The 21,955-nt window shown below is 42.6% G+C and overlaps 1 protein-coding gene across 3 annotated transcripts in view; it reads left to right on the top strand.

Moving 5' to 3' along the window:
* Positions 1 to 21,955, top strand: part of FYB2 (FYN binding protein 2) — a 365,509-nt gene that overhangs the window by 62,077 nt on the left and 281,477 nt on the right. For 2 of the 3 annotated variants that reach the window (XM_069642109.1, XM_069642107.1), the window contains exon 2: positions 16,504 to 17,047. In XM_069642109.1, coding sequence (XP_069498210.1) covers positions 16,504 to 17,047 — 544 coding nt within the window. The remainder of the gene's footprint in view (positions 1 to 16,503; positions 17,048 to 21,955) is intronic. The other variant, XM_069642108.1, reaches the window with a different exon arrangement.

Raw genomic sequence — 21,955 nt, forward strand, 5'->3', positions numbered from 1 at the left:
GTGTTATGTTTTTGGGGAGCAGGTGTAGCAGTCTCACTCAGTTGCTGGTCTCTGAATTATTTTCTCTGCATCTAAATGTTCTTTTAGGACTCTAAGGAACACCACCAACGCAATTATCACTGGTCTGTTTGACCCATCAAACAAAGCTTTCCACCACTCTTCTACAGACAAAGTTTGGTGATTGCTGATAATTGGGTCAAAAATTGTTTTTCTGTGTTGAAGGAACACGGGGCAGAACATCATCAAATGTTTCAAAGTTTCCTTGTTGGCACCACAGAACCGACATGTTAAATTCAGATCAGCAAATTGCGACCAGGTGCTTAGGCTTTCCTTAGTGCCATTGCGTTGAGCCGAAAGTGCATGTAAAGAGCTCTTGTGTGTTGATCAGGAAAGCAAGTTAGATAAGCTTGAAGCTGACCATAAGCTCTTGCTTCCCCGGGGACCTCTTTTATCAATTTCGATTTCCGCCTTGGATCGCAGGTATTAATCCAGTCTGCTCTCCACAATTTTTTCTTGGCTAACTCTGGATTGTCAATCAGAGTTTGTAGAGTAATATTGTACTGTCCTAAGACATCAAGACAAAGTGCATTCCATTTGGAAAGAATTGTATACGTTTTTTCCAGATCTGGTTTGTTCAATATTTGGATCTGAGGCACTGGAACCTTTAGCATCGTTTTTCTGAATAGGCTCAACAGATTCCACGATACTCTGGCTTGTATTGAGATGTACCCCAATTCAAATCGTATGCAGACCGTTGGTGTTCGCTTAGGCAAGTGTGGCACTCTTGTCCAGGAAATATTTTCGAGAGAGTTCCACAATGAATCTGAACACCCAAGAGCATTTTCTCCGCCGTAAATAAGGGCCGGGATAGCTTTTTGTTGGAAGAAAGTGATGGTTGGCTTTAATGAAAATTTCCCGTATCTTTTGTTTATCAAAACCGCTTGGCATTTGCTCTTGACACCTCAACCCATGGTGCATCATTCCTGCTCGCATTAATCTTCATACCCAGGTAGGTGGTGTTTTTTACAATCTTGACTGGTTCTTTAGCAAGATACCATTTTAAAATGTTTTCTGTTTCTACTATTGCCTGTCAGTTTTTCCAAGATTAGGATTTTGCATTTTAGTTTGTTTATGTTGAGCCCATTAGCTGTTACATAAGTTTCAAGAATCATGAGCTTCCGCAGGAGACCTATAGGTGTAAGGTCTATTAGAATGAGGTAATCCGCATATACAAGATAGTCAATATGAGAGCCGTGAATTCTAGTGGGAAACGAGTTAGCACCGTTAAAGATGTCATTGATGTCCGATATGAACAAATTAAAAATTATCACTGCCAAGGGGCAGCCTTGTTTGACACCTTTGTAAGTGTTGATTGGTGAGGATAGCGTGCCTTTCCTGTCCAGTCTGATCTTGATAGTAGTGTTGGAATGTAACTCACAAATGGCAGCTAATAGACTAGGATGACAGTTCACGCATTCAGTTTTTTCCACATCAGCTCTCTATTTATGCTATCAAAGGCATATGAAAGATCTATTAAGGCTAAATAGACCTTGGTGTTAGATCTGTGAGCTTCAATTTTCAGCAGGTTGAGGAGTAACAGGTTCACTCCATACCCCACCCCCTTTACGAATCCTGCTTGTCTTGGGTCCACATGGTTCGTTTCCTTGGACCATTTTAATAGTTTTTGTTGGAGGAGGGTAGCATAGATTTTCCCCAGCACGCCAAGCAATGCTATCGGTCTGTACTTTTTGGGATTTCTTCTGTCTCCTTTTTTGAAGATGGGAACAATCACAGCACTCTTCCACGATTTTGGAGTGGCACAGTACTTGATTATTCCATCAAACAGAGTAACACAAAGGTCTGCCCGTTGGTCCGGGTGACGCTTGATGGTATGATTCGTTAGACCATCCGGTCCCGGAGCTCGGGAGGCATTCACACTTTTAATTACTTGAAGGATGTTTTCTCTTTCAAACACTAGATCCCAGTGAGTCAGGGTTGGAGCTTTCCATGCCTCAGTTTCTTCATCTTTGAAAAAAAGGTTGGTATAAATACCGCGCCCATTCTGCTTCCGAAACTGAATTCGACTGTAAGGCGTTTTGTGGGGCTAATTTGTTATTTATCCGGCTCCAAAAATGTTTGTTAGCCATTTTCGACAACATCAGTTCAGAGTAGTTTTTTTTTTTTTTAGCATAATAGCCTTATGCGACTTGAGCCAGTTCTTGTATGTTTGTCTAATTACTCTTTTAAATTCATAGGTATTGACATAGGGTGTGATCACGCCGCAGTGATCTTTTCCGTTGCAATATTTCCAGGTCAAATTTATGCTTTGGAGCAAAATCAACATGCCTTAAAGTGTTTTTGCGTTCCTTAAATTGTGTCAGCAGGTGTTCATATTCCAAGGACCACGATTTCGACGGAAATTCTGATGTAATATGGGTTACATCTTTATCTTGTAGATGTAAGCGTAGATGTAAGCGAAGCCTACACGCACCGATTCTCACCGCATGTGGCCAAGATGCTTGTTCCACGTCGGGTGTAGTAGTTGAATTTTAGCTTCACCATATTGTGGTTAATATGAGTAATTTTAGTGACTTCGAGGTGAGTAGTCCTTGTGTGAATGTTTTCTGACACAAATATATAGTCCAGGATAGAGCTTTGGCCAGGTCTACTCCAAGTGGGTTGAGCTGGGATGTCACCAGCTGTTTTACTGTTTAGCATTGTTAGCCCACGCAGGTCCATTTCAAGGCACCATTGATTTATTATCTGCACTTGTTGGATGTTGTTTTTCATTTTTGCCACTGGATTGATCCTTCTGTGTAATGCAGTCGATGTTCAAATCACTGCATATAATTAGATCTGTAGGATTTTCTTTTTCAATTAAGTTATCAATCACAGCTGAAACCTGGTCAATAAAGGCCACCTGTCCAGTTGCTGAGTGATCCAATATAGATTGATGATAAAAAGCCAGGGTGCTTGAGGCTTTTCTGTTTGGGATGAGCTAACGGCGGATACTTGGATGAATGGTAATATATTCACTGATCTCTCGATCCTGAAGCCAGATGCTTTCTTAGTCACCAGCAGGAGGCCGGCCATAGGTCTTCCCTTTGCTTGCTTAATGGTTGGGGTCATCGCTATCTCAAATCCTTCAATAATCAGGGTTTCGGTTAACCAAGTTTCCTGTAAGTAGAGTATGTCAGGGTCTTCTGCCCAGGCAGTCGAAAATAGATGCAAGAAGCCCCTTATGTTCCAGGATCCCATTGTGCATCATCTGGGGCCCACATGGGCCTGGCATTACTTTACCTGTTTCATGCTTAATGCCCCTGCAACCCAGGACCAATCGTTAGCCTTGGTTTCAAAGTTGGTGACTAACTCGTCTGATTCTGAGGTTGCTCTTTCTGCCCCTTGAATTGTTATCCTTATGAGTTCCTTCATCTGTAAGTTCGCTGATGGGTCAGAGTTTATAGAGTTTGAACTCAATGCGGCCGACGGGATCAACGCAGCGACTCAGTCTTTTGTCGCAGGAAGTTTTAGTCTTTCGGTTTCACAATCAGGCACACTGATTGTGGCATTTCGTGAGGGTCTAGACGGAGAGCAATCAGCCACTTTAGAGATATCAAACCCCAGTGACATCAGCACCGGGCCAGCTTCAAGCAATGTATCCACAATAGCTTTGAATTGGACGTGCAGTATCATGGCATAATTTTTACTTTCATAAAAAAAATCTACCAATTTCAAATCCTCGGATTCAATAGCTCTGAGGGTAGGAACAAGATGACATAACCACAAAACGTTGTGGCGATTTAAGATTAACTCTTCTGAGGACTCAATGCATTCCAATAACACTTGATGGAAGGATTGTGTTTTTTGGATGGACGAATAAACCTTTTTGCCATTAGATGTTTGGGGATGAATTCTCCTGGTTTCAGGCACATTGACTTTGTTATTTAAGGTGGCACGTGTAATTTCAGCCAATTTGGGTGTGTCATTTTGAGCATTACATAACGAACGCCCAGTCACTTGTGACATTTTGTTAGTGAAAGCTCTAGGTTGTTTGTCTTTTACACGTGTGGATTCACCTTTTAAAAGGGACTAAGCGGCCAACTTCTTTCTTTTCTCATCAAGTGTCATGAAGGTTGTAGATGGTTGAGGACATTCTTCTTGCAATACAGATGGTTGTTGGATCACTTGGCACACTCTTGTCACTTTATTAGGCGGAAGCAAACTTTTTCTTTCTCTCAGATCAACCTTATGAGTCATGACCGGGACCGATGACTCACTTTTTCCGTCTTGTTGTGGTCAATGGTTGTGACAGTTGAGGGGGGCGTACAACTATATTATGGGAAGGTAAACCTTTATCCTCGCTTATGCCCTCTCGATTCGATGTATCGTGTATGTCATTACCGACAACCTGCGGGAGTACTACAGACTCCATTGAATCAGCAATGTCATCATCTTCATATGTTGACATATTTAACAGGTCCGCAGAGACATCACTGGTACACGAGATGACAACCGTTCATTGTTCACTGAATTTACATCTTTCGAGGTCTCTTTTGTTTCACCTCTTTTTTATTTACAACAGTTTTATTTAGTGTCACGCTGACTATTTTAATGTTACGTAGAAATTTCCATGAGTCAATTCCTCGTTTCATTTTCTTTAGAGGTTTATTTTTAGATTTTTTTTTTAGACTTGCACCCCTCAATTGAGACTGTGTTGATTGAGGACCTTGAGTGTCTGCAGGTTTTTTAAATATGTCAAACAGTCCAGGTGATTTGTCATTAGCATCAATCTTTACGGGTGAGTTAGATGCATTCAGTCTGAGGATTTAGGCGTGTATTGGATGTTGACGCCATTTGAGGGTCTTGCAAGGCCAAGTTCCCTGCTGCCTGACTCTCTTTTAGGATTGCAGTAAACGGGGAGGGCGGCAGGTTATCATCCGGGTGTAGAATATGGGCTTTTGATGACACAGGAGCTCTCACTTCTTTCTCCGCAACTGCGATCACAGAGGCGTCTTCCGATTGTTTCGACGCAACTGGCAGTAACTTACTTTGGGTAAGGGTTACCTCATCTACAATCAAGGACTCAGGCCTGACAGTATCTCTTTTGGGCACATCTTTCAAAGAGGACGTCCCTGGCTTCTACAGATCTATAATCGGCATGGCAGATGACATGGTTCTCTTGGCAGGATTGGCTTGATCAGTAAGTGGAGGAGATTGGCATCCAGCACATCCGAGTTTCGCACATGATAGGTTCACCACTTTTTTTTTTTCTTTTTTTTTGGAAGAGGTTCAGTGCTTCTTTCTCTACCTCAGCTAACAATTTTTTGTCTAGGTTGGCATTTTTGGTGTACTCGGCCAATATGTCCAAAACCCAGTCAGTCTTCTTATGCATCCCACGCAGTGCCTCCTTATGGGCACTATGTGCATTTTTAAAAGCCAGGAATTTGCTGTTCATGGATGAGACTAGGCTTGAGAGATCTTTAAGATGTTCGTACATTTTTGTAAATGGCACCATTGATATCGCCATTGAAGACATTATGGTTGCTTGTGACGCTTTCATATATTGGGCATTTCTGGTTACATCATCATTCAATGCCTCATGTAGAGGGCGTCGCCTCTGATGGTATAACGGCCGTCTGATTTTTGGAAACAGCCGTTCCATTATAGAGGAATCGGAGGATGATAGCTCTGATGACGAGGCTGCAGTCGCATTTCTGCCTCACGTCATTCCCTCACTTGCAGGGTTTGCTTGAATTTTTGGCGTTGGATTCGCCATTTTACTTTTCTTTCTCTGTGAGCATCTGATATTAGGGGAAACGCTCAAATCAACTCTCCTGCGTTTGAGGAAAATCGTTGCGTCAGCGACTTTAGGTTGATGTAACTTTTCCACTTTAGGGTTTATGTTAGCAGGATGTTCAGTGAAAGACTCTAGCACAGCAGCAGCAGTTTTATTTGGGTCAGTGTGAGTTCTTTCTTTATTTAGCCGCGTGAGATCAAACAAAACTTTATTCACAACATCCAGTGAATTTCTTCTATTTCCGTGACAATGGGACACTTTGGGGTCTATTGTTCTTAATAGAGGCTCAATGTAAGAGCAGCTTGTTGATTCAGTCACCTTTGTTTCCAAGTACGAGGGGCAAAACATATTGTCCACATCCTCAATAACGTGGACGCATTCCAAGCTGGTCATTGGAGAGGATGCAAGATTTTTGAAGGTGCTGAAAAAACGAGTATGGGGGGGACCCCATATTCTTGCAACTGCTTCCACTTAGACAAACGTTTGGACCACTCGGCATGAGCGTGAGACCTCTTTCCTCCACCCCGTCCACGAGGTCGGGTGACACTCAAACCGTCACTGTTAGCTTTTGTGGGAATACATACATTCATTCAGCGAGTGCAACACTAACTCGGGCAAAGGAACAACATCGCGGGTAGAGAGTACAAACGAGGTGGGGCGACTCACTGAATCGACAACTGCAGATCCTAACGGCGGAACCGCACACCCATTCGCACGAGTGCTTCCATCGGTTGCGTGTGGGAGCGTCTTGTTTGCAGTGTCAAAAATTATCGGCGCGGGTCACTTCCCGCAAGTTATTATCTATCGCTGTACTCATAGAAACATTGTTCCCCCCATGTGACAAACACACCGTACCATCACTTACTTGAGGCAGATGCAGTAGCAGGCGGTTGGGCGATGGTGAAAGACGCTCTGAATGAATTTCCTGGAACCTGGAAGATGCAGCTTCCAGCTTTTGTTGAGCGTGCGTTTTTGAAAACGACACCGGTTTCGTGGTGTCGCGCATGGCTCAGCTGATCCGTACCGAAAGCAATCCAGGTGAAGGAACGGGCCAGGAGCAGCAGAGCGTAGAAGGTACACAGGGGAGGCAAGGGGGGGAAGGAGGGCGGGGATCCAAAAAGAGTGAGTCTGAGGAGGAGAGCACACCAGTCCAGGACTAAACAGACTTCCTCGGACTCCTCAGACTCTGCCAGACTCTGCACCCACTCTGCGGGGGAAGCAGTTCTTGTAGCAAAACACGCCCAGCAGAATAAACAGAGAGAGTTAGTAGCAGAGCAGCAAGGAGAACAGACTCCACTCCTTTCACTCCTCAGACTCTGCCAGACTCCGCTGCCGGGGATACTCTGTGGAAGGTCTTCTAGAAATCTATAAAACCTGTATTATACAAGGCGCTTTATACATTGGAATCGGTGGGGGAAAGAAGTATGCAGAATCTTGGAAAGATAGAAGGGATAATGTGGAAAACAGCATTATGCTTGCCTACATCAACGACAATTGAAGAGAACAGATGCGGATTGGGCATTACCTCGCTGGAAACATTAAGGAATATAAATTGTTGTAAACTGTATGTTACATGGTGGTACAGAACAACAAAGAGGTAACCGGAGAAGATAAAACTAAGAAAGAAAAGGGGAACACATTCATTCAAGGTCTTAAATCCACTACCCATAGGTTCCTCAGCGCTGTTAATGTGAAACTGCCCGTAGTGGCTAACGATATCTGGCCGATGTATAAAGAGCTTAAAAAGAAAGCCCTCATTTGGGATGCTAGCGAAACTACTTTAAGTAAAAAGCAAAGGTATAAGATGTATTCAATACAGGGGTTAAAACCCTCTCTTCCTCAAAAGGATTTAATAAAGTTTAGAAATAGAGTTTGCAAGATTCATAATCATGCTACGGTTTAATATACTACCCTGCCACGAATATGTTGATGCATGGTTAGATATACCGAAAGAGGAAAGATTTTGATTGTGTAGGCATTGTCGTATAGAGGCAGAAACCTTGAGACATTTGTTGACAGAATGCCAAGAGTTACAAGAGTGCTATTATAAAGGCTATAAGGACCTGGCATGCAATATAAATATGATTGGAACGGACCAATTTTGGTCATATATATACATGGCAGACCCATTGGTATACATGGGGGCAGCATTTTATATTTGGAAAAGAGTTGTGGTTAAAATGCCTGAAGTGCTACAAGGGCCGCAATTCGGATAGATGATGACGATGATTTTATGTGATAATTTTACCAAAGAGATAATGTAAATGATTTGTAATTTGTTTTAATAGAAAGGAAATTGTAGGTAATGTGATTTGATAATTAATGTATACATGAATAACAATAGTGATGAATTAATGTAATTGTTTTAAAAAGATTTTGTCTCTGTGAATAAGGTTTTAACTAACCAATTTGCACTTTAATTAAATGTTAAAAAATAATAATATCACAAACATTGGAATAAGACTAACCATGATGAGTGGTCAAGGTCTGCATACAAACTATTTCCATAGTTGCTTAAAAAAAGCTGTATTTATCTTTATCTGGGAACTTCGTTCCAGCCTCATGTAGAGCTCTCAATTTTCCTCTGGTCTGGTCATCCAGTCTGTTTTTATTTTTCCATTTGGATTCAGTACCTTGCAATGTTTCCAAATTTCAAATGAGGGGCGACAAGTCTCAGACATCAACACAAAAACAGGACAGGTGGTCTCCTCGTGCATGCCTACTAGAAACATGAGAACTCTGCTCATTAAAATGTATTGATAATTGGTATCTAGCGTGTAGTAGATAATATCTGCCTTACATCATTAGTACAAATGATAGATAATTTTCGAGTACAATAGATTTGCAACCTGAGAGATCGCAGTATCGGTGGTAGGCTCTCAAAGAGTTAATTTTCCTGCATGGTAGGTCACCCAGCGCGTTTGTTCTTATCGGAGCAATGAGCGACTCGGCTGCTTCCCTGAGTTCACATGATGATGAAGCAGGGTTGGCCTTTGCTCTGTCAGCACCCGGGGCGAAATAAATTTGGCGCCCCTCCTGGAACCTTTTCCTGTCCCAAAAAAACACTTCATGGCGGCATTACAAATCGTGTTTTTACCTCCCTGTGCTGCAAGTTACAGAACACAAAGGCAACCCACTGCATAATGTGCACAAGAAGCCGTTCCTAAAACGGGAACAACAATGCAAAACTATTTCCTTTTAGCAGCGAGTTTGGTGAGAGAACACTTATGTAATGATCCAGAACTTCTGTTGTGCAGAGTATTTTCCAATTTTTGAGGATAGAAGCTCTCGGGGGAAAACGCACCAAATTGGAATAACTGGGCCTTGGAGTTCCTGTAAGAGTAGTGTTGTATATGTTACTTACGTTTTTACAGACGTTTCCTTTCATTATCCCAACTGCAAGTAGTAATTTCTCCCAGTATTTCCTATTTGAAATGCACACATGTCGAAGACCAACTGCTTTGAAATGGGAATTTTCTGTTCTGGCCTTTGTTCATATGTCCTAACTGAGTTTGCTAACCAGTCGACCCAGCACTGCCTCCGGCCCTACCGCGCACTTAGGGACTGTAACCCTACAGTTCCCTGTCTCCTTGCACTTGGAGAGATGTGCTTCCCTGGCTACACTTTTTCAGAGCAATGCTGCCCTGATTGCACTTCTCCTCTCCCTGGCACTTCCCTTTTTTCCATCCTTCCTGCACTTTGCGTTACCCACTTGCAAGATCAGAATGGCACAATGCCTAGTAAAATCGATTGTTTTGTCCTCTCTCTTTATTCCCTCCCTTGTTTTGCAGCGCCTAGAAGCACTTGTGTACAGGCGCGTTGTAATGGACTTATCATATACCATGCCTGCTATGCTTCCATGCAGGCTCACACTGGCCTTTAGGGTCATGCCCGAAGTGCAGGCCGAAAACCCTTGTGTGGACCAGCTTTTTCTGGTCAAAGTGGATGAGGTTTTTGGGCAAAAGGAGCCTATTTGATTAGTTACTTCACTCAGCAGCTGGTAGTTTTGACGAATGTCGCTGCAGAACTATTCTTTTAAATGCACAATTTGCAGCACATTTAACAAAAAGACTGCTCCTTGCTTACAACTCAAACAGCCTGTCACAAAAGGAGCAAATTGCTTTTTATGACGATAGCCCATTTATTTAGTGATGCCTATGCCAATTCATGTCCTGGTTGAAATGCCTGGGGTTGGAAGCCCGTGGCTGCAATGTTCGAGGGTAAAAAGACAAAGTTATTTTCCCGAAAACTTTCAGTCTTTTCTCCCCTGAACATTGCAGCCACAGACTTCCACACCCAACCCCCCCTTACTTAACCTGTGGCGGCACACTTTGCTGTGTGCCGCCGACGCGATGTGTCCCTGCAATGCCTGTTCTCTTTCACTTCTGCGATCGGGGACCAGTGCCGCAGGGTTCTTTCCTTTTTTTTTTGTTTTAACTTTGTACGGGATCGGCTGCGGGGTCACCCCCGCAACCATTTTCACTGTATAGTGAACAAGGGTGCAGGGGAGACCCCTGAATCCCTTACAACCCAATGGGGGATTTAGTCAAACTTTTCAGTCGTTTGGACTTTTTGAGCAGCCGTAATACGGCCAAATCTCCCATTCATGCTTTTTTTTTACAGGCTTATTGGAAGTTTCCTTTCAAACACCTGGTATAGTCATTTGTAAGATACATTGTCAGATGTCTAGGTTATGCTAGGTGCAGGCAGAAATTTGCAGTAATCCCACTTTATGGTACTTATTTTCGTCTTATAGTGAACACACATAAGGTGTAGCCCAAAATGTCGAGTGCAGACATCCGATATTTATTTTATTTACATAGCACCCAGACAGTAAGGTGAGGATAGGAAGATGAGACAACATTAGGTTGCAAGAAGCTGTTCATTAGGTTCTTGCTACATTAAGATCAATTCCATGTTGATTGTGGACTGAGATGCATGCAGGTTCTTGATAAGTTCATATTGTTTTTGGAGCCCCCTCTATTGGGTTGAATTTGTCGATAGATGATGTATGGTTGGTTGACATGTCCGTGTTTGCCTTGTTCTGGAGTTAGTTTAATAGCCAGGATTTTAGTTAAGTGAGTTTGTCTTCACTGAAGCCGTTGGGGCAGAGACTTGCAGAGAATAGTTGCCAGGCAGGAGCGGGCAGAGCCTCCATGTCTTTTATTTTTTATTTTTACGGTAGACGTCATTACTGAGGTATGCTAACTGGATGTGTTTTGTGGATGGTAGCCTGTGAATATCCTTTTAATGTATTCCGGGCCACTTCCATATACGGTCCTAAGGGTGATGCAAAATGGTTTGAAGGGAGTCTTTGGTTTGATCAGAAGCCAGTTGAGTGGTTGTAGGGCTGGAGTGAGGTTTTGAGAGCATTCTGGCTGCTGTTATGAGATCTGTGTAAAATACAATAAAGAGTAAGATAACACGTCTTGTTTTACTTACATCCAACCCCCTTTACACAGGAACTCTATAAGGTTTTCCGGCATCACTAGTCCTGAAAAAATGGACCGTCTGCTATGATTGATTAAAAAATGTGTATAACAAATTTTTATTCAAATAATTCGAACTGAATTTAAACATAAAACACTACCCTCACCTAACACAGTGTACTAAACACTAAAAAACAGTTACTAAAACATGAAATACAAAGTTCACTTATTTGCATGACACAAAAGATATCACATAACATAACACAAAAAAATCTCAATGTGTCTCTAAAACAACAACCATCCCAACATGTTTCTGTTCTTCACTGCCCAGTACGGGCGAACATTCTTCAGGGGAAATTTTTTTAAAAAAAGCATCCACTAATCTCTTCAACACCGTGCTGAAAGGGTAGATTCAAACTTCTATACAGGCAAAGGGAGGAAAGAACCTCCGAGCCTGTAAGAGTAAAAGGAAAAACTAATGAGTTCCAAAAAGAGGGAAAGGAAGTACTACAAAATGTAGAAAAAGAACATGGCATAGAGGTTATGCCACACTCACACGGGTCCCAACAGGGCACCCACAAATTTACCTTTAAATGGTGAAACTTCAAAGCGCGTCACAGGATGACAAATTCGCTGGTTTCTCGCCAAATGAGAGACCACTACTTCACAAAAGCGTCATAGTCCGCTAAAGTATCGCCACACCTAAATGAGACAGAACCAATACACAGAGACCACATGCTCTGTTATATCCAGAAAGGGGCTTCAAAATGCAATTACACATGAAAACAGGGCTCCAAATATCATAAAATAAATTACCTTCACAGATGTAGGGATCAAGACTGTAACAAGCAAAGCAGCAATCAACGTGTTTGCAAAGGAGAAATCCACACAGTCAAGCCGTAAAGTATCAATCTGGAAAACAATGGATGCATGGCAATGAACACCATATGTCTGGCATCACCCTTCAACATGTACCGATGGGAGTGCTTTTATTTCACCCTCGTGATTAAGACTAAGTGCCCGTACAATATATAGAATGCAGAAAAAACTTCCATGCTGTCCATCCTACACAACGTGGGAAACCCATGGCAAAAGATAACCAAACTACCCCACGCGTACAGGAAGGGAATGTACCGGCAGTGGGAAAATTATCACACACAGACCCACAATGCTAATGACTCACCTGTACACTCAGAGGGATTAAATCACTCTAATGGCAGCTTCCAAACGCACACAGCCAACACTGAATTCAGTGAAACCAAAAACTGCTGCACACTAACAGTACGTCTATGGTCGTGCGGCAACACAAAGAAAGGACTACACTACTCAGTGTAGGAAGGAAAGTCCATCAAAAGGAAGGGCCATGTTGGAACGGACCCGGCAACATAGAAAAAGGACTACACTACTCAGTGTTGGAAAAAAAAGTCCATCAAAGGGAAGGGCCATATTGGAACGGACCTGAAGCCTACTGGTGTAGAACAGATTAGTGGACACCACGAGCACTAAACAGGTGTTTTTTAAAACAATGATATGCTGGCACCAACACAATATGGTATATGCATCTCACACTGTCAAAAATCATACTTGGCTGACCAAATGCCAATCAATGCTTTCGTTGAGACCTAGCACATTACTCTGTAATTTAAAAATAATTTTTTGCTCTACATTCAATAATTTTCGATCCGTTTCAATTTTGGTATGTCCATGGTATGTCCATGCACCTTTTTCAAAATCAGCCATGTGAAATCATTAAAACCATGTTTCTTTTCAATAAAGTGTTTGACAAGGGGAGCAGTAATCACCTGGTTTTTGAGTCAGCTGCGATGTTCCACCATTCGAACTTTACATTGCCTATTCGTTTTTCCCACATAATGTAGGCCACACGGGCAAGTGATTAAATATACAACATTGGCTGTGTTACATCGCAGCTGTCTCAAAAGCCAGGTGATTACTGCTCCCCTTGTCAAACACTTTATTGAAAAGAAACATGGTTTTAATGATTTCACATGGCTGATTTTGAAAAAGGTGCATGGACATACCAAAATTGAAACGGATCGAAAATTATTGAATGTAGAGCAAAAAATTATTTTTAAATTACAGAGTAATGTGCTAGGTCTCAACGAAAGCATTGATTGGCATTTGGTCAGCCAAGTATGATTTTTGACATTGTGAGATGCATATACCATATTGTGTTGGTGCCAGCATATCATTGTTTTAAAAAACACCTGTTTAGTGCTCGTGGTGTCCACTAATCTGTTCTACACCAGTAGGCTTCAGGTCCGTTCCAATATGGCCCTTCCCTTTGATGGACTTTTTTTTCCAACACTGAGTAGTGTAGTCCTTTTTCTATGTTGCCGGGTCCGTTCCAACATTGCCCTTCCTTTTGATGGACTTTCCTTCCTACACGGAGTAGTGTAGTCCTTTCTTTGTGTTGCCGCACGACCATAGACGTACTGTTAGTGTGCAGCAGTTTTTGGTTTCACTGAATTCAGTGTTGGCTGTGTGCGTTTGGAAGCTGCCATTAGAGTGATTTAATCCCTCTGAGTGTACAGGTGAGTCATTAGCATTGTGGGTCTGTGTGTGATAATTTTCCCACTGCCGGTACATTCCCTTCCTGTACGCGTGGGGTAGTTTGGTTATCTTTTGCCATGGGTTTCCCACGTTGTGTAGGATGGACAGCATGGAAGTTTTTTCTGCATTCTATATATTGTACGGGCACTTAGTCTTAATCACGAGGGTGAAATAAAAGCACTCCCATCGGTACATGTTGAAGGGTGATGCCAGACATATGGTGTTCATTGCCATGCATCCATTGTTTTCCAGATTGATACTTTACGGCTTGACTGTGTGGATTTCTCCTTTGCAAACACGTTGATTGCTGCTTTGCTTGTTACAGTCTTGATCCCTACATCTGTGAAGGTAATTTATTTTATGATATTTGGAGCCCTGTTTTCATGTGTAATTGCATTTTGAAGCCCCTTTCTGGATATAACAGAGCATGTGGTCTCTGTGTATTGGTTCTGTCTCATTTAGGTGTGGCGATACTTTAGCGGACTATGACGCTTTTGTGAAGTAGTGGTCTCTCATTTGGCGAGAAACCAGCGAATTTGTCATCCTGTGACGCGCTTTGAAGTTTCACCATTTAAAGGTAAATTTGTGGGTGCCCTGTTGGGACCCGTGTGAGTGTGGCATAACCTCTATGCCATGTTCTTTTTCTACATTTTGTAGTACTTCCTTTCCCTCTTTTTGGAACTCATTAGTTTTTCCTTTTACTCTTACAGGCTCGGAGGTTCTTTCCTTCCTTTGCCTGTATAGAAGTTTGAATCTACCCTTTCAGCACGGTGTTGAAGAGATTAGTGGATGCTTTTTTTAAAAAAAATTTCCCCTGAAGAATGTTCGCCCGAACTGGGCAGTGAAGAACAGAAACATGTTGGGATGGTTGTTGTTTTAGAGACACATTGAGATTTTTTTGTGTTATGTTATGTGATATCTTTTGTGTCATGCAAATAAGTGAACTTTGTATTTCATGTTTTAGTAACTGTTTTTTAGTGTTTAGTACACTGTGTTAGGTGAGGGTAGTGTTTTATGTTTAAATTCAGTTCGAATTATTTGAATAAAAATTTGTTATACACATTTTTTAATCAATCATAGCAGACGGTCCATTTTTTCAGGACTAGTGATGCCGGAAAACCTTATAGAGTTCCTGTGTAAAGGGGGTTGGATGTAAGTAAAACAAGACGTGTTATCTTACTCTTTATTGTATTATACATATTGATATCCCTGTCAGTAGAGTAGGATGTTATTATAGGGACTGTTTATACCTATTTGAACATACTACATGAGATCTGTGTAATCCTTCAAATAGATACACAGGGAACCTTTCAGTAGAGCCCGAAAATGTGAGAATAAGTGTGATGCCTGTCATGATTCTCTGTGGGATTGTTTCGTAGTGCATGATCCATTGGATAGTTTTGGGAATGGAAGAAACCCCTTTTTTTATGAACGCCTTATGCTGTGGTTCTAGTATAAGATAGCCGTCATGATTCCATGATTTTAGACAGGTGTGAGCAGTGGGTGGGTGCCTATCACCTTTGGCCAAGGGATAAATAGGTGTCATGTTGCTGACCATAAGCTCTCTTTTGGTATTTGAATGCTTCTTCAATGTGCTAGCATTATAAGAAATCGAATGTCAAGCCATGTGTTTTTTTTTCCTGTTTGTTGTTGTTTTCTCGCTTGCTCCTGTTTCAAAGCGGATGATTCTTTTATATTATAAATAGTTTACATTGCATGTGTTTTATGTATTCCCAATTGCCTATTCCCGGGGTCTTTCTTGACCTTGCTCTCGCCACATAAATGACAAGCTATCGATAACAAAGATAGTGTTAGCTCATCTCTATAAAAGCTTCTTTAAATCGCATACGTTCTTGTGGAGGCCAACTTCTCCAAAGTGGAGTGCATCACACATTATCCTTTTTGCAACCTATGGTGCAATGCCATTCAATGTTCCATGTTCTTCCTGACTTCTCTTCTCTGGCCTCTGCAAATAAGCTGGCGGGTCAATCCTTGACGCTTCATAAACTGGCGGCCTTTTACATCACCTGGAACCCATAATTATTTCACTTCCGTATATTCTTTTCGACTTCATTGACTACCTTGCAGAAGTATGAATGGTGTCAGAAATAGGGCCTCGTGTTGGTATTTTGAAAATCCTCGTATCCCAATGAAGATCTGAAACTTAGCGTGAAATGTTTGTTGGTGGTCCACAGTTTTGTCTTTTTGTTTAGGTTTACCAGTTGCATTTTGCAAATTCAGATTTACTTTTCCATGGCTTTGTATAGTCCATCTAATGTGTTATCTTTCGGTAATGTGCCCATTACTCTTGTGGATGACTTGTATGTACTATTTTTAGTTTATTAAAACTAGATTTAGTTAAATATTTGTATACATTTAGTTAAATGCATTTCCTTGATGGAGCATATGATTTCTGTGCATTGTGCACTTGTGGATGATCAGTGCTCCTGACTTTTTATTTTAAATTTTTATAACTGTAATCTTCCACAATGCACCAATCATTAGGGCATGTTAGGGACTATTCTTCGTGTGCATTATTTTCTGTATGGTCTATTGTGATCTAAACGTTTGCTAGTTACCAAATTACCATACATATTTTCCTGATGATGATGTATTGTTAGTTATTAAACTGTGTGTAAGTTGGTAGATTTCCAGGACTCTGACACAATTCCAGAAAATGACAGTGCGTTTTCCTTTTTCTTCTAGCAGGAAATGCCAGACTTCAGGTCATGCCGGGCAATGTTTCAGCAAATGTCGAAGACCTCAAATGCACCACCCCAAAATTCCACTTATCTGGCAAATTTAAAAGGGCATCGTTTTTCTGTGGCTGCAGAGCTTGGTCAGCAGTGTTTAAGAAACGAAAAGGCAATGCCAAATGCAAATTCCTTCATAGGCAAACCTGTATTAATACAAAAGCCCTTTGCACTACCCCGTGTTCAGGTCAATAGTGTGGTGCCAGAGAAGAAAATTGAAGAAGCAAACCTCAACCCTGTGCATCAGTCAATAACGAAAGATCTTCCGCTGGTGGATTCAGAGCCACAACACTGGAGGAATGCAATGGCGGAGCATCAAGAAAAGGAAAGTTGCAATCTAGAGAATGGTAATGACTTCAGGCGAACACTGCTTATTTGGGAGAAAGCTTCAAATGACACTATAAAAAGGAAAACCGATCCCCAGCCTCCGTGTGTTGGTGACTCTCCTACAGCGATTGAGAAGAATCCGAAATCAGACACCCCTGTATATCCCAATGGTATGCCTTTTATTGTATTCACCAATGCATTGTCAAAGTGGAGAAGAAAAGGTTAATACATGTTAAGTGTAAAGGTCTAAAAGATACTTCATCACCATCAATACATACATTCTTTTATTAATGGAAAATGGGCTACTGGCATTCAGTGTTCAATACTAATTTACTAATCTGACTGACAAGTGAGTGATGGATGCTGACATGCTGTACAGGATGCAAGACAAAGCCCAGTGAGCTGAATGCATGAATGAAGCAGACCTGTTTTTTGTAAGCAGATACATTTGCCTAGGGTTTTTATGCTTTTTTGGAGAGAATCGCCTCCTCCCTTTACATTTAGATTAATGCCCCTTTTAATGTGCACCTTGACCGTGGGATGGTGATTAAGTGAAAACATGATCACTGATTTGGGACTGGGTTGTATTATAAGTCTGAGAAGGTATTATCCTGCCTTAAATATAATCAATAGTAGCTGCAAAATAGGCCAGCAGTGACCAACCATATATATATATATATATATATATTGGACAGTAGCAAACAACAAAATAGTGACCATGTGGACAGGTTGGTAAATGTCGACTAAGTGGCAGTTAAAGATTGAGTGGGGGAATGGATGTTAGTTGGGGGGGGGGGCAACGTTGGAAAAGAGCTAATTAGCAGGGGTGTGAAGGATGTTCTGCATGCAACCTGTCTTCGCCTGGTTGCATGCAGAACCCACTACTGATAATAAAGGGAGGTCTTGACGCACGTTCTCCCATGTCAGACAGGGACCCATCTATAGCTACAATGTGCTGCTGGGTACAAGGTTAGAAGCCTGTAAAGTGATTGGGGATCCATATGAACCTGGGGCTCAGTTATGGAACCCGTTATTTTTCATGAACAAACCTTTATTGTCGCAACAACTCTGTGATGCCATTTGATCCCTCTTTTCAATGTATCTCTCAAAATACACGCTTTAGGTACATTTTATTGTATGTTACAGGGCCAAGAAAAAGGCCTGGTCAGGGGAGGGAGGGAGCACGAATCCCGACACCTCAGCAATGTCTGCTAATAGACTCCCTCCTAGCCCTTCTTCACCTTCATTTCTAGCAGTGGGGATGACAGTGCTGCAATGACACACTGAGGGACGCAGGAAAGCCAGGCTGTGCTAGATGTCCCTGCAAAAGAGTAGCTCACAGAGCTTCAAAACTGAGAGATGGGGAGGTGGATTTAGCAGCGGAAGGACCGCGATCACGCAACACAGTGAAGTGCCTGTGCTCCGGGAACCACCAATAAGCCACCAAGGACTTATATTAATGAAAGGTCTCCATGGAGGCCATCCATGGAGGCCATGGTAGTAACTGCAGTAGCCCACCAGGTAGATGGAGGTGCGGGGGAGTGGTACGGGGGCTTGGCCTGCAAAAAGGCAGCAGGACTACATGAAGGGGCATGGCTCACAAATCCTTTTAATACTTCTCCTGTCCCACCCCTTCACTCAAGTAAGCTATTGGATAAGGTACGCCGAAAATCCTTGGAGGCTGTGGGGGTATTTAAGTCTGTGAGTGGTTTGGTGTGAGTTAGGTGGGTCAGGACAGGAGGTGGAGGAGGATGTCTGACCAGAAGAGGAGAGTGTAACAGGAGTGTTGAACATATTGGTGAGGGGGGTGTCTGTGGAATGTTTGGGTATGAGAGTAAGGAGTGTGTGAAATATTGGAGGAGACAGTATTAATAGTTGGAACTGGTGGTATTAGCAGGAAGTGGTAGTTGGTAGTTGTGGACGATGGGGAGGGGTTGCGACATTATTGGAAGTGATGATAGTGGGAAAGAGAGTTAGTGAAAGTAGCAAGTAGTAGAAGTAGGAACAGCAGAGAGGTAGTTGCCATAGCATGGAAGTAGTGGTAACAGTAGAGTGGGAGTAGAAGGTATAGTAGTAGGTAGGAAGAAGGAATGAGGTAGTAGCAGAGGTATTGGTAGTAGTGGTGGTTGGAGATTGAGGAATACGGTGGGTTTTGAACTTTAAGTGTTGAGCTAGGAAGGCAGAATTTGAGATCAGAGGGGCAGTTGTACCATGGGAGGAGAACAACTTGGGGCCTAGAGTAGGGAAGCGTCCAGTGAGACTGTGTGTGCAAGAACAGGTGAAACTGGGCAAACATAAGCACCATCCCATAATGCCCATAGAGTACCAAGCAGCATAGATTATGGACAGCTAGAAGATCCCTAGGAATACAGGTAGCCATCGTTTTAGGGAAAGCATAATTCATCCCAGTCAGAAAACCACAGGTACATCAATCAATAGTACCAACACCCGTTAAGGACGACTTGGTTATGTAGGGAAGGCACGGTATCACAAGTATGACACTGTCACAATGGATACAATTTGTAATACCTCTATTGAAAATGTTGGGGTTGAAGAAACTCCTATTTTGCCCTATTGATAAGATGGAAGTAGTCTCGACCATCAAACGATAAACAAAACAGTACTAGTGGAGTCTGTCAAACCAAAATGGCCTATGCTAACAAAACCTAATGCTTGCCCTATCTCTTGTACAAAAATGTTAAAAAATGGAAATGTATTCAAAGGAAAAATCAGTGTTCAAAAGAATAAAAGTAATTGAACTAGCTCTCCTCCTCATGTTAAACCTCACAGAGTAAGGCTGTCCCTGTAGGCAGGATGACACACTCTGGCTCGGCCTCTAACACTCTAAACCATTCCTAACCGTGGATTCAGACCTGCCTGGCCTTCCACCTTAAAGTCTCTTTCTTGACTTTCAAAATTGTATTCCACCGTAATGTTCACAACTGTACCCCTCGGCTGGGCTCAGACCTTACAGCACACAGTTCATGTAGGTCACCCTCTGTTGGGCTTAGACCTCTCACGGCACAATTAAACACAAACTTGCCGGGGAGTTCCCTTCCCCAAGCTTATTGTGCTTTGGATCACCCTCAATCAGGCTTGGACCCCTTTTGGATGTCAGACTTTAGAATGTGTGTGGCTCTCTTTACAGACAGCTGCAGGACCACTTTGATTCAAAGTTCACATTTACTCTTGTTTAATTTACTTTTCCTGTTTGTTCGCTTTAAAACTTTAAACAAATGTTCCTTTCACAGAGACTTTCAAATGGGCTACTTCCTTTTGCTGGACCACTTGTTACTTCATATCGCGGATCTCACAGCTGCCTTTTACTTCACAGTATTTTCACAGGTTTGCCTTTCTTCATGTCTCATCCACACGCGTGCGGAATTCACTTGTGATGTAATGTTTCTACTTCATTTGGTTTAACACACCAGTCTCTCAGGTTGCTTGCCTACTCACCGATTGGGTGTGCTTCTTTCTTGTTTTGCTATTTCCAATTCACGAGTCAAGGTTAGTACCTCAAGGTTAGTACCACAGGTGTGGCCTAACCTCCCCAACTCTGCTGTTAGCCAGGAGGGTTGCTGGCGTCCTTCAAATGCAATGCAATCTTATCTTGTGGGATCTGGCCTTCTCCAGGTGTCTCTTGCGGTTTATCGGAAGCAATACCCTCCAATAGGGAACCCTTCAGGCTTTCAGCCAGCTGCTCTCGTCCCATGGTCTGTTGCTGTGCTCCACTAGGTGTGCCTTTGTCCCAGAAATTCTGCTCGAACTTGTGTTCCACCTTGCTCAGATTGTGTTTTTTTAGGTGTGCCGTTTATTCATGTGAGGAGAGCGAACTGGTATCTGGTGTATGCACTTAGTGTAAAGTGCCTGACTTTGCCTGACCCAATTAACGGGACATGTCCAGTATGATGTGAGAGAGTTTGTCTGGTTACTCTCAGTACCCTCTTCCTCGACCCAGTGTTTGTGTAAAAAGGGGGGGTTGGGACATACTTCAGAAAATCCTACAAAATATGATGGGTAGATGAATACCCATAGATGAATGTCCTGGCCTCCTGGATGACTAGCGGGTGAGACACCCTTTGTTTTGTCACAGTTAGGAAGGAGAGTAACAGCCAGGTTAGGTGAGAAAGGGTGGCCCTAGCACCAATTTCTCAAGAACCCAATCAGGCCTGAGAACTACCTAAGAACCCTAGGCCCAAAGTGTTAAAGTCCCAAATAAACACTCTTGGAAATAACCACGCTGACTAGCATAGTGAACTACCAGAGTCCGCGTGGTTATTTGTGCGGGCCACCCCTTCACGTGCACCAACTGAAAATATCATGCTGAGATAGAACAAAGGATTAGCTTTTGCAGGCCCATTTTAGTTTCAGATCAGACAAAGTATCATAAATACATGGCCCTCGAAACCACAAGCAAGTTGCATTGGATCATTGGAGCACATCAGTAGTGAGGTTTGCAGCAGTTTTCCCATTGTCTGAGCAGGACTTGTCGGGGTAATTTCCCAGAGGTTGGCAGGGCTGTCCGCAGACCTCCACGGTTAGGGAGGCCCCAACTCCTCCTGCATCCCAAAGGAGTATGAGATACACACAAGAGCAAAAAGAGTTACTGCTGTTTATTGCACAAAACAGACAGGGACAAGTTCTCGGATCACAGGAAGCCAGGAAACGTCTCAACCGTGGTGGGCTTGCAGGCCCTTTTTCTAGCTGTATGACATGGCTACGTGAATCAAACTAGCCTAGCCCCAAAACCTAACGCTATCTCGGGTTGGCTCCCCGTGGTAGGGTCAGTATCGGCCCACATATAAGAAAATGTTATTGGTAGAGAAAGGGTCAGTTGGTACGCTTGGGTCGTCCCTAATAGTTGCTAGATGAAAGTTGTTACAAGGGGAAAATTAGTGATTGGCTAAACTATAGTAGCGTCAGTGGTTAGCCCCTCATATTCTGATTGGTTCACCCGTGAGCCCCCATGCCTGGGACCATCATGCTTCCCAGCTCGTGGTGTACCTGGTGCTGCCAACAATATATGACTATGTGTTAGTAGCGCACAATGGACAGGTCTGACTATGGGCTATTGGGTC

Source organism: Ambystoma mexicanum, chromosome 1q, assembly GCF_040938575.1.
Source record: "Ambystoma mexicanum isolate Mex_15411 chromosome 1q, UKY_AmexF1_1, whole genome shotgun sequence".
Lineage (NCBI taxonomy): Eukaryota > Metazoa > Chordata > Amphibia > Caudata > Ambystomatidae > Ambystoma > Ambystoma mexicanum.